The sequence below is a fragment of the Mesoplodon mirus genome, assembly GCF_964341445.2.
Source record: "Mesoplodon mirus genome assembly, chromosome: 13".
Classification (NCBI taxonomy): domain Eukaryota; kingdom Metazoa; phylum Chordata; class Mammalia; order Artiodactyla; family Ziphiidae; genus Mesoplodon; species Mesoplodon mirus.
The window spans coordinates 66,459,655-66,473,338 of record NC_138989.1 but is presented as its reverse complement, the minus strand read 5'-3'; the positions used below and the strand labels follow the sequence as shown (position 1 = coordinate 66,473,338).

Below are 13,684 nucleotides of genomic sequence, written 5' to 3'. Positions count from 1 at the left end.
TTCCCATCTTTGAGGAGGTCTGGTTAATGTATAATGGAGATGCACACTGCACTGTAAAGGGGGAGGGAGGAGGCCCAAACGGACAGAGAGAGAGAGAATTTTTTTTTTTTTTTTTTTGCCGTACACGGGCCTCTCACTGTTGTGGCCTCTCCCTTTGCGGAGCACAGGCTCCGGACGCACAGGCTCAGTGGCCATGGCTCCGTGGCTTGTGGGATCTTCCTGGACCGGGGCACGAACCCGTGTCCCCTGCATCGGCAGGCGGACTCTCAACCACTGCGCCACCAGGGAAGCCCGAGAGAGAATTTTATGTTTACATTTTCGTCCTACCTTAAAATATAAATTTTATTTCAACCCTAACCCCTGGGAGCCACTGATGGGTTCTTTATCTCTATTATTTTGTAATTTCAAGAATGTTATTCCACCCTTTTTAATGTTATAATTATAACATTTGTTATAACAGTAATGTCATATTAAATAATAATATGAACATTTTCAAATGCACAGAAGTGGAGAGTACAATGATCATACTCATGTACTGATCTCCCAGTTTCAGCAGCTGTTGCATTTTGACATGTTTATTTCCTATATTCTACCCCCTTCTGTTTTTGTTTTAAAATATGTCCCAGGGACTTCCCTGGTGGTCCAGTGGTAAAGAATCCACCTTACAATGCAGGGGATGCAGGTTCAATCCCTGGTCAAGGAACTAAGATCCTACATGCCGCAGGGCAACTAAGCCCGCGTGCCACAACTACTGAGCTCACGTGCCTCAGCTAGAGCCCGCATGCCGCAAACTACATAGCCCACGTGCTCTGGAACCCAAGCACAACAACTAGAGAAGAGAAAATCCACACACCGCAACTAGAGAGAAGCCCGCATACCACAACAAAGAGCCCGCACGCTACAATGAAAGATCCCGTGTGCCTCAGCGAAGATCCTGTGGGCCACAGCTAAGACCCGACGCAGCCAAAAAAATATATGTGTGTGTGTGTGTGTGTGTGTCTGTGTGTGTATATATATATATATATATATATATATATATATCCCAGACATGTCATTTCTCCCTTAAATACATCTCAAGTATGCATCTCAACAACGTGATTAAGGACATTTTCTTATAAAATGCCAATATCAAACCTAAAAAAAATTAATAATAATTCATTGTTATCTAAAATCAGCGTCAAATTTCCATCACTGTCTTAAGTTATTTGACACTTAAATCAGGATCCAAACATTGTTGTCCTCTTATAAGTCTCTTTTAGAATGAGTCACTGTTTCTTATTCAAATCTGGTCACATTTGAGATTGAAAGGGGTGCATTTAATTCAGTACATAAGCGCAACAGTGTAAAATCAGAACTATCCTGGGGAAACTAAGACATAGTAAACTGCTTTTAGGTCTCTTAGTTTTGAGCAGTTCTCTCCCCATACCATCTTTACCTGCTTCATGGTCTGATTTGGCTGATTGCTGCCTCCTGGTATAGTCAACCTTACTTTTTAAAAGGTGTGGCCTGGAACTTCCCTTGTGGTCCAGTGGCTAAGACTCCACACTCTCACTGCAGGGGCCCCGGGTTTGATCCCAGGTCGGGGAACTAGATCCCACATGCCACAAGTAAAAGTTTGCATGCCGCAACTGAAGATCCCGCATGCCGCAACGAATGTCCTGCACGTGGCAACTAAGACCTGGTGCAGCCAAATAAGTAAATGAATGAAAAATAAATAAATAAATAAAAGTGTGGCCTGCTATCCCACTGGCTTTCATGTTTGATATCCATCATTTTTCCTTAAATATTGCAGAGCATTTTAACTTTTATTGTCTCATTTGACCCTCACAATTCAGTGTGGATTTACTCTCATGACATTAATGGAAAAGTCTAGCATATAACTTCCCTCTCACAAGCCAGAAATCGTGGCAGTCATGGCTGTTGTGAGTCTCAGTTAGATCAAGTCAATTGGGGATTGTATCCCTCCTCACTATAAATGTGTCATCTCCTGTCCCCGCTGGGCAAGGACTTATCCCTCCAGGAGAGTGCAAATGCCTTTGACAGGAGGATTAATGCCTCAGTTTATACCAAACTCACAGCACCCAACAGCAGTGGCACCCCAGTTAAAACTGATTAGTCAGGCAGTTAAGCTAGCCAGGAGGGTCAGATAGATAAGAAAATGAGAGGAATGGGGGAGAGCTTTTAAAGAACAAAATGCTTAATTTACTTGTGTATATTTAGCTGATGTGGACATCTCCATTTCTGGACTCTTATTGCTGGTTAATAATGTATCCAAATCTAGATGTGCAGATGTGCATAGAAGACTAAAGTCTGGAAGGTCAATACACCAAAACGTTGAGAATGGTAGTGGGTGAATGGGTATTAAGAATAAAAGTGATTTATCCTTATACTTTTCTGCATTTTGAACACCACAACTATTTATTACTTTATAATCACACACAGACAGCAATTTCACAAAGCCATATTGCTGATTCAGCAATGAAAAGGCAAGTTTTATTTCTTATAGTACCTTTTCACCCAGGAGTGTGTGTTTCCAAGAAACCGTTTATTCTCACCTCTTAAATGAAATGCATTAACTTCTTTGCTTTGTCCAACTGTACTGACGCAGTATCTTCACTATTGTTCTACCATAGGAAAATGACAAAGCACAGGTGAAACTTGAGAATGAACAGGATAAGCTAAAGAAACAGAAGACAAAACAGGAAATAAGGGCTACTTTGCAAAAAGCCCTCCAAGAGAAGATGGAGCATATTCAGCAGGAATACAGAGAAGATCAGGACTTGAACATGAAGCTCATGCAAAGCGCCCTTCAAAACTTACAGGAAGAGGCTGATAAAAAGAAGCAAAAAAGAGTAAGACATTTATTCAGTGCCTACTGTGTGCTGGATGAGGTTCCTTGTTGAGCTCTCAGTCTTATGGGAGCCAGCCATGTGTAGAATAAAGCATAACTGCTACTGTAAGTGTGGTCCACGAACCAACAGCATTAGCATCATCTGGGAGGATGTTAGAAATAGAAATTCATAGGCTTCAGACTCAGAATCTCCAAATTCGGATCTTGGCCGGGACAAGAAACCTGTTTTAACAAGCTCTCCCAGGTGATTCTGATGCTCACTAAAATTTGAGAACTCCTACTCTATAATATGGTGTTAGTACTGTGATAGCAGGATGGGATCGCAGGAAGTGGAATGACTAAGTATGTCCAGAAGTTGAGGAAGACATCACTGAGAAAGTGGTGTTCAAGTTGTACTTTGAAGGATATGTAGTTTTGACAGGCAAAGAAAGTAGAGAAAATCATTCCAGTGTTTATTTAGCTGTTTCTTTAAAATTTGTATTGAACTCTTTAGGGTGTTGTTCTTTTCCTAAAGGTACTATGATTTGTTTTGTTTTGTTTTGATAGACTTTATTTTTTAGAGCAGTTTTAGGTTCACCGCAAAATTGAGCAAAAAGTACAGAAACTTCCCATATACCCCCTGCCCCAACACATGCCTAGCCTTCCCCATTCTCAACATCCTCCACCAGAGGGTACATTTGTTATAATCGATGAACCTACATTGACATATTATCACCCAAAGTCCATAGTTTACATTAGGGTCCATTCTTTGGTGTTGTAGATCTATAGGTTTGGACAAACATATGATGACATTTATCCACCATGAGAGTATTATACAGAGTGATTTCACTAGGCTAAAAATCCTCTGTGCTCCATCTGTTCATCCCTTCCTCCACCCCAAACCCCTGGAAACCACTGATATTTTTACTGTCTCCATAGTTTTGCCTTTTCCAGAATGTCATATCATTGGAATCATATAGTATGTAGCCTTTTCAGATTGGCTTCTTTCACTAACTAATATGCATTTAACTTCCCTCCATATCTTTTCATGGCTTGATAGCTCATTTACTTTTAGCACTGAATCTATTCCATTGTGTGGATGTACTACAGTGTATTTATCCAGTCACCTTCTGAAGGACATCCTTGGTTGCTTCCAGGTTTTGGTGATTATGAATAAAGTTATTGTGTACATTCTTAGGCAGGTTTTTGTGTGAACATAACCTTTGGGTAGATATCATTTGGGTAAATATCAACATAACCTTTGGGTAAATATCATTTGGGTAAGTATCAAGAAGAGTTATTGCTGGATCATATGGTAAGAGTATGTGTAGTTTTGTAAGAACAGCCAAACTGTCTTCCAAAGTGTCTATACCATTTCGCATTCCCACCAGCAGTGAATGAGAGTTCCTATTGCTCAGCATCCTTGTCAGTATTTCGTGTTATCAGTGTTCTGGACTTCAGCCATTCTAATAGGTGCGTAGTGACATATCATTGTTGTTTAATTTTAATTTCCCTAATGTCATGTGATATAGAGCATTAAGGATTCTGAACCCAATTCCAATGTGTAGAGTGGTATCCAAGCAATGCTTGGGACACGAGCTGGGTATCCTACAATTCCATTCAATTCTGGCACTATCTACCCAGAGATAGCATCGGATTCCACAGGGAAAGCGCTCGGTTCTATAAGTCTGCCCTCTACTTCAGTTGCCAGTCGCAAGCCCAGATGGTTACCTGTGCTCCTGACCAACTGGCTACAGACTGGAAGTTCCAATGATCCCCCTCAAACTCAGGATGCCAATTGCAAATCCAAGTTGTTACTTGACAGACTGGCTGTAAATCAGAGGTTCCCATGACCCCCTCCTTGAGTTCAATTGATTGGCTAGAGCAGCTCACAGAACTCAGGAAACCAGTTTGCTCACTAGATTACCAACTTATTACAGAGTATATTAAAGGATACAAATAAATAGCCAGATGAAGAGACATATAGGGTGAGGTCCTGAACAAAGGAGCTTCTGTCCTCATGAAGTTTGGGGCCTGGCATGGTGGAAGTGTTCTGGTTCCCCAATTCTGAACCCTCTCCTTTGGGGTTTTTTTTTTTTTTAGATTTTTTTTTATTAGTTTCTGCTTTATAACAAAGTGAATCAGTCATACATATACATCCATTCCCACATCCCTTCCCTCATGCATCTCCCTCCCTCCCACCCTCCCCATCCCACCCCTCCAGGCGGTCACAAAGCACCGAGCTGATCTCCCCGTGCTCTGCGGCTGCTTCCCACTATCTATCTACCTCACGTTTGGTAGTGTATACATGTCCATGCCTCTCTTTCGCTTTGTCACAGCTTACACTTCCCCCTCCCCATATCCTCAAGTCCATTCTCAAGTAGGTCTGTGTCTTTATTCCCGTTTTACCCCTAGGTTCTTCATGACATTTTTTTTTAAATTCCATCTATATGTGTTAGCATACGGTATTTGTCTTTCTCTTTCTGACTTACTTCACTCTGTATGACAGACTCTAGGTCTATCCACCTCATTACAAATAGCTCAGTTTCATTTCTTTTTATGGCTGAGTAATATTCCATTGTATATATGTGCCACATCTTCTTTATCCATTCATCCGATGATGGACATTTAGGTTGTTTCCAGCTCCGGGCTATTGTGAATAGAGCTGCAATGAACATTTTGGTAGATGTCTCTTTTTGAATTATGGTTTTCTCAGGGTATATGCCTAGTAGTGGGATTGCTGGGTCATATGGTAGTTCTATTTTTAGTTTTCTAAGGAACCTCCATAGTGTTCTCCATAGTGGATGTACCAATTCACATTCCCACCAGCAGTGCAAGAGTGTTCCCTTTTCTCCACACCCTCTCCAGCATTTATTGTTTCTAGATTTCTTGATGATGGCCATTCTGACTGGTGTGAGATGATATCTCATTGTAGTTTTGATTTGCATTTCTCTGATGATTAATGATGTTGAGCATTCTTTCATGTGTTTGTTGGCAGTCGGTATATCTTCTTTGGAGAAATGCCTATTTAAGTCTTCTGCCCATTTTTGGATTGGGTTGTTTGTTTTTTTGCTATTGAGCTGCATGAGCTGTTTATAAATTTTGGAGATTAATCCTTTGTCAGTTACTTCATTTGCAAATATTTTCTCCCATTCTGAGGGTTCTCTTTTGGTCTTGTTTATGGTTTCCTTTGCTGTGCAAAAGCTTTGAAGTTTCATTAGGTCCCATTTGTTTATCTTTGTTTTTATTTCCATTTCTCTAGGAGGTGGGTCCAAAAGGATCTTGCTGCAATTTATGTCATAGAGTGTTCTGCCTATGTTTTCCTCTAAGAGTTTGATAGTTTCTGGCCTTACATTTAGGTCTTTAATCCATTTTGAGCTTATTTTTGTGTATGGTGTTAGGGAATGATCTAATCTCATACTTTTACATGTCCCTGTCCAGTTTTCCCAGCACCACTTATTGAAGAGGCTGTCCTTTCTCCACTGTACATTCCTGCCTCCTTTATCAAAGATAAGTTGACCATATGTGCGTGGGTTTATCTCTGGGCTTTCTATCCTGTTCCATTGATCTATCTTTCTGTTTTTATGCCAGTACCACACTGTCTTGATTACTGTAGCTTTGTAGTATAGTCTGAAGTCAGGGAGCCTGATTCCTCCAGCTCCGTTTTTCGTTCTCAAGATTGCTTTGGCTATTCGGGGTCTTTTGTTTTTCCAAACAAATTTTGAAATTATTTGTTCTAGTTCTGTGAAAAATGCCAGTGGTAGTTTGATAGGGATTGCATTGAATCTGTAGATTGCTTTGGGTAGTAGAGTCATTTTCACAATATTGATTCTTCCAATCCAGGAGCATGGTATATCTCTCCATCTATTTGTATCATCTTTAATTTCTTTCATCAGTGTCTTATAATTTTCTGCATACAGGTCTTTTGTCTCCTTAGGTAGGTTTATTCCTAGATTTTTTTTTTTTTTTTTTTTTTGCGGTATGCGGGCCTCTCACTGTTGTGGCCTCTCCCGTTGCGGAGCACAGGCTCCGGATGCGCAGGCCCAGCGGCCATGGCTCACGGGCCCAGCCGCTCCGCGGCATATGGGATCCTCCCAGACCGGGGCACGAACCCGTATCCCCTGCATCGGCAGGCGGATTCTCAACCACTGCGCCACCAGGGAGGCCCTATTCCTAGATATTTTATTCTTTTTGTTGCAATGGTAAATGGGAGTGTTTTCTTGATTTCATTTTCAGATTTTTCATCATTAGTGTACAGGAATGCCAGAGATTTCTGTGCATTAATTTTGTATCCTGCTACTTTACCAAATTCATTGATTAGCTCTAGTAGTTTTCTGGTAGCATCTTTAGGATTCTCTATGTATAGTATCATGTCATCTGTAAACAGTGACAGCTTTACTTCTTCTTTTCCAATTTATTTCCTTTTCTTCTCTGATTGCTGTGGCTAGAACTTCCAAAACTAGGTTGAATAAGAGTGGTGAGAGTAGGCAGCCTTGTCTTGTTCCTGATCTTAGTGGAAATGGTTTCAGTTTTTCACCATTGAGGACAATGTTGGCTGTGGGTTTGTCATATATGGCCTTTATTATGTTGAGGAAAGTTCCCTCTATGCCTACTTTCTGCAGGGTTTTTATCATAAATGGGTGTTGAATTTTGTCGAAAGCTTTCTCTGCATCTATTGAGATGACCATATGGTTTTTCTCCTTCAACTTGTTAATATGGTGTATCACATTGATTGATTTGCATATATTGAAGAATCCTTGCATTCCTGGAATAAACCCCACTTGATCATGGTGTATGATCCTTTTAATGTGCTGTTGGATTCTGTTTGCTAGTATTTTGTTGAGGATTTTTGCATCTATGTTCATCAGTGATATTGGCCTGTAGTTTTCTTTCTTTGTGACATCCTTGCCTGGTTTTGGTATCAAGGTGATGGTGGCTTCATAGAATGAGTTTGGGAGTGTTCCTTCCTCTGATATTGTTTGGAAGAGTTTGAGAAGGATGGGTGTCAGCTCTTCTCTAAATGTTTGATAGAATTCACCTGTGAAGCCATCTGGTCCTGGGCTTTTGTTTGTTGCAAGATTTTTCATCACAGTTTCAATTTCAGTGCTTGTGATTGGTCTATTCATATTTTCTATTTCTTCCTGAGTCAGTCTTGGCAGGTTGTGCATTTCTAAGAATTTGTCCATTTCTTCCAGGTTGTCCATTTTATTGGCATAGAGTTGCTTGTAGTAATCTCTCATGATCTTTTGTATTTCTGCAGTGTCAGTTGTTACTTCTCCTTTTTCATTTCTAATTCTATTGAGTCTTCTCCCTTCTTTTCTTGATGAGTCTGGCTAATGGTTTGTCAATTTTGTTTATCTTCTCAAAGAACCAGCTTTTAGTTTTATTGATCTTTGCTATGGTTTCCTTCATTTCTTTTTCATTTATTTCTGATCTGATCTTTATGATTTCTTTCCTTCTGCTAACTTTGGGGGTTTCTTGTTCTTCTTTCTCTAATTGCTTTAGGTGCAGGGTCAGGTTGTTTACTCGAGATGTTTCCTGTTTCTTAAGGTGGGATTGTATTGCTATAAACTTCCCCCTTAGAACTGCTTTTGCTGCGTCATAGGTTTTGGGTCGTCGTGTCTCCATTGTCATTTGTTTCTAGGTATTTTTTAATTTCCTCTTTGATTTCTTCAGTGATCACTTCGTTATTGAGTAGTGTATTGTTTAGCCTCCATGTGTTTGTATTTTTTGCAGAACTTTTCCTGTAATTGATGTCTAGTCTCATAGCATTGTGGTCAGAAAAGATACTTGATACAATTTCAATTTTCTTAAATTTACCAAGGCTTGACTTGTGACCCAAGATATGATCTATCGTGAAGAACGTTCCATGAGCACTTGAGAAAAATGTGTATTCTGTTGTTTTTGGATGGAATGTCCTATAAATATCAACTAAGTCCATCTTGTTTAATGTATCATTTAAAGCTTCTGTTTCCTTATTTATTTTCATTTTGGATGATCTGTCCATTGGTGAAAGTGGGGTGTTAAAGTCTCCTACTATGATTGTGTTACTGTCGATTTCCCCTTTTATGGCTGTTAGTATTTACCTTATGTATTGAGGCGCTCCTACGTTGGGTGCATAAATATTTACAATTGTTATATCTTCTTCTTGGGTCGATCCCTTTATCGTTATGTAGTGTCCTTCTTTGTCTCTTCTAATAGTCTTTATTTTAAAGTCTATTTTGTCTGATATAAGAATTGCTACTCCAGCTTTCTTTTGATTTCCATTTGCATGGAATGTCTTTTTCCATCCCCTTACTTTCAATCTGTATGTGTCTCTAGGTCTGAAGTGGGTCTCTTGTAGACAGCATATATATGGGTCTTGTTTTTGTATCCATTCAGCCACTCTGTGTCTTTTGGTGGGAGCATTTAGTCCATTTACATTTAAGGTAATTATTGATATGTATGTTCCTATTCCCATTTCCTTAATTGCTTTGGGTTCGTTATTGTAGGTATATTCCTTCTGCTGTGTTTCTTGCCTAGAGAAGTTCCTTTAGCATTTGTTGTAAAGCTGGTTTGGTGGTGCTGAACTCTCTCAGCTTTTGCTTGTCTGTAAAGGTTTTAATTTCTCCATCAAATCTGAATGAGATCCTTGCTGGGTAGAGTAATCTTGGTTGCAGGTTTCTCTCCTTCATCACTTTAATTATGTCCTGCCACTCCCTTCTGGCTTGTAGAGTTTCTGCTGAGAGATCAGCTGTTAACCTGATGGGGATTCCCTTGTGTGTTATTTGTTGTTTTTCCCTTGCTGCTTTTAATATGATTTCTTTGTGTTTAATTTTTGACAGTTTGATTAATATGTGTCTTGGCGTATTCCTCCTTGGATTTATTCTGTATGGGACTCTCTGTGCCTCCTGGACTTGATTAACTATTTCCTTTCCCATATTAGGGAAGTTTTCAACTATAATCTCTTCAAATATTTTCTCAGTCCCTTTCTTTTTCTCTTCTTCTTCTGGAACCCCTATAATTCGAATGTTGGTGCATTTAATGTTGTCCCAGAGGTCTCTGAGACTGTCCTCTGTTCTTTTCATTCTTCTTTATTTTGCTCTGCATCAGTTATTTCCACGATTTTATCTTCCACCTCACTTATCCGTTCTTCTGCCTCAGTTATTCTGCTATTGATCCCATCTAGAGTATTTTTCATTTCATTTATTGTGTTTTTAATCGATGCTTGATTCATCTTTAGTTCTTCTAGGTCCTTGTTAACTGTTTCTTGCATTTTGTCTATTCTATTTCCAAGATTTTGGATCTTGGAAATAGAATCTTGGATCAGCTTTACTATCATTATTCTGAATTCTTTTTCAGGTAGACTGCCTATTACCTCTTCATTTGTTAGGTCTGGTAGGTTTTTATCTTGCTCCTTCACCTGCTGTGTGTTTTTCTGCCTTCTCATTTTGCTTATGTTACTGTGTTTGGGGTCTCCTTTTTGCAGGCTGCAGATTCGTAGTTCCCGTTGTTTTTGGTGTCTGTCCCCCGTGGCTAAGCTTGTTTCAGTAGGTTGTGTAGGCTTCCTGGTGGGGGGGACTAATGCCTGTGTTCTGGTGGTTGAGGCTCGATCTTGTCTTTCTGGTGGACAGGTCCACGTCTGGTGGTGTGTTTTGGGGTGCCTGTGGCCTTATTACGTTTTTAGGTAGCCTCTCTGCTAACGGGTGGGGTTGTGTTCCTGCCTTGCTAGTTGCTTGGCATAGGGTGACCAGCACTGTAGCTTGCTGGTCGTTGACTGAAGCTGGGTGCTGGTGTTGAGATGGAGATCTCTGGGAGATTTTCGCTGCTTGATATTATGTGGAGCTGGGAGGTCTCTTGTGGACCCGTGTCCTGAAGTTGGCTCTCCCACTTCAGAGGCACAGCACTGACTCCTGGCTGCAGCACCAAGAGCCTTTCATCCACCCAGCTCAGAATAACAGGGAGAAAAAGCAGAAAGAAAGAATTAGTAGAAGAAAGAAAGAGAGAGGGAAGGAAAGGAAGAAGGGAAGAAAGGAAGGAAGGAAGGAAGAAAGAAAGGAGGGAGGGAGGAAGGATGGAAAGAGAGAAGGAAAGAAAGGAGGGAGGGAGGGAGGAATGAAAGCAAAAGGAAGAGTGAATGGAAGAAGGGAGGGAGGGAGGGAGGAAGGAAGGAAAGAAAGAAAGACAGGAGGGAGGGAGGAAGGAAAGAAAAAGAAAGTGGAAAGAAGGGTGGGAGGGAGGGAGGGAGGAAAGAAAAAGAAAGAAGGAAAGGAGTGGAGGGAGGGAGGGAGGAAGGGAAGGTAGGAAAAAAGGAAAGAGCAGGTAAAGTAAAATAGAATAAAGTATGAAATATAGTAGCGTTATTAAAATTAAAAAGTAATTATTGAAAAAAAAAACGGACAGATAGAACCCTGGGACATATGGTGGAAGCAAAGCTATACAGAGAGAATCTTACACAGAAGATTACACATACACATTCACAAAAAGAGAGCAGGGGGAAAAATCAAAAATCTTGCTCTCCAAGTCCACCTCCTCAATTTGGGATAATTCGTTGTAAAAAGAGGAAAAGGGCGAGAAGTCTGAAATCTTGCTCTCTAAGTCCACCTCCTTAATTTGGGATAATTCGTTGTAAAAAGAGGAAAAGGGGTGAAAGTCTTAAATCTTGTCCTCAAAGTCCACTTCCTCAATTTGGGATGATTCGCTGTCCATTCATGCACTCCACAGACGCAGGGCACATCAAATGGGCCGTGGAGCTTTAATCCGCTGCCTCCGAGGCTGCACAGAGAGATTTCCCTGTCTCTGCTCTCACAGCTCCCGGGTCTCAGCCTTGGACCTGGCCCCGCCTCTGCGTGTAGGTCGCTGGAGGGCGTCCGTTCTTCGCTCAGACAGGACGGGTTTAAAGGAGCCGCTGATTCGGGGGCTCTGGCTCACTCAGGCAGAGGGGAGGGAGGGGCGCGCAGTGTGGGGCGGGCCTGCGGCGGCAGAGGTCGGCGTGACGTTGCAGCAGACAGAGGCGCTCCGTGCGCTTTCCCGGGAAAGCCGTCCCCGGGTCCCCCGGCAGTGGCGGGGTGCACAGGCCCCCCGGAAGGCGGGGCGGACAGTGACCCGCGCTCGCACACAGGCCCCGCTGCGGTGGCGGCAGCAGCAGCCCCAGCGTCCCACGCCCGTCTCCGAGGTCCGCGCCTTTAGCCGCGGCTCGCGCCTGTCTCTGGCGCTTCCCCAAGCAGCCCTCTTAATGCCCTCTCTTTGCGCACCAGGAAACAAAAGGGAAGAAAAAGCCTCTTGCCTCTTCGGCAGCTCCAGACCCTTTCCCCGGACTCCCTCCGGGCTAGCCGTGGTGCACTAACCCCTTCAGGCTCTCTTCCTGCCGCCAGCCCCAGTCCTCTCCCTGCGCTCCGACTGAAAGCCGATACCCGAGCCTCAGCTCCCAGCCCCGCCCGCCCCCGGCGGCCAAGCAGACAAGCCTCTCGGGCTGGTGTGTGCCTGAGGGCACCGATCCTCTGTGCCGGAATCTCTCCGCTTTGCCCTCCACACCCCTGTTGCTGTGCTCTCCTCCGCTACTCCGAAGCTTTCCCCCTCCGCCACCTGCAGTCTCCGCCCGCGAAGGGGCTTGTAGTGTGTGGAAACCTTTCCTCCTTCACGGCTCCCTCCCACTGGTGCACGTCCCGTCCCTATCCTATTGTCTCTGTTTATTCTTTTTTTCTTTTTCCCTACCCAGGTATGTGGGGAGTTTCTTGCCTTTTGGGGGGTCTGAGGTCTTCTGTCAGCGTTCAGTAGGTGTTCTGTAGGAGTTGTTCCACGTGTAGATGAATTTCTGATGTATCTGTGGGGAGGAAGGTGATCTCCGCGTCTTACTCTTCCGCCATCTTCCTCCGGGGTCCCTTCCCTTTCGAGTCGGGCCCTGACAAAGGTTCTCCTGCGGGGTGTTGTTCACGTCAATGAGGAGGAGACGGAGTCAGGTTCAGAAGCAAAGGAAAGCCTTGTTCTTTGATCAAAGAACGGAGAGGTGCGAGCTTGTGCTCGAGAACACACGTTCCCCCGGAAAAAGCCTCCTTTGGGGTTTTTATGTAGGCTTCATTACATAGGCATGATTGGTTAAGTCATTGGCCATCAGTGATTGATTTCACCCTCCAAACCTTCTCCCCTCCCAACCTTCTCCCCTCCCCAGAGGTCAGGGAACTGGGACTGAAAGTTCCAACCCTCTAATCACATGGTTGGTTCTCCTGGCAACCAGAGGTGTGGTCCAAAAGTCACCTCATTAACAGAACAAAAGACAACTTTGTTGCTCTCATCACTTAGGAAATTCTAAGGGTTTTAGGAGCTCTGTGCCAGAAACGGGGATGAAGACCAAATATATATTTCTTATTATAAATCATAATATCACAAGCATCTTTTTATATGTTTCTCATCGGTATATTTTTGATGAGGTGCCTGTTAAGATCGTTGGCTCATTTTTTGAGTTGTTTGTTTTCTTCTTGTTGAGTTTTAAGAGTTCTTTGTATATTTTATCGTGAAAGCACCCTTCCTACCATCTTGTAGCTTATTCTTTGTCTTTGGATGTAGAATATCTCTTCTGGTAGGTCCCAGTCTTTTTTTTTTTTTTTTTTGCGGTACGCGGGCCTCTCACTGTTGTGGCCTCTCCCGTTGCGGAGCACAGGCTCTGGACGCGCAGGCTCAGGAGCCATGGCTCATGGGCCCAGCTGCTCCACGGCATGTGGGATCTTCCTGGACCAGGGCACGAACCCGTGTCCCCTGCATCGGCAGGCAGACTCTCAACCACTGCCCACCAGGGAAGCCTGGTCCCAGTCTTTTTTGTTAATGGTTGTTCAGCAGTTAGTTGTGATTTTTGTGTTTTCGTGACAGGAGGGGAGCTCA

At 42.8% G+C, this 13,684-nt stretch overlaps 1 protein-coding gene across 2 annotated transcripts in view; it reads left to right on the top strand.

Annotated features, from left to right (window-relative positions):
- Positions 1 to 13,684, top strand: part of CFAP53 (cilia and flagella associated protein 53) — a 76,362-nt gene that overhangs the window by 35,744 nt on the left and 26,934 nt on the right. For both annotated transcript variants that reach the window (XM_082640987.1, XM_082640988.1), the window contains exon 5: positions 2,634 to 2,852. In XM_082640987.1, coding sequence (XP_082497113.1) covers positions 2,634 to 2,852 — 219 coding nt within the window. The remainder of the gene's footprint in view (positions 1 to 2,633; positions 2,853 to 13,684) is intronic.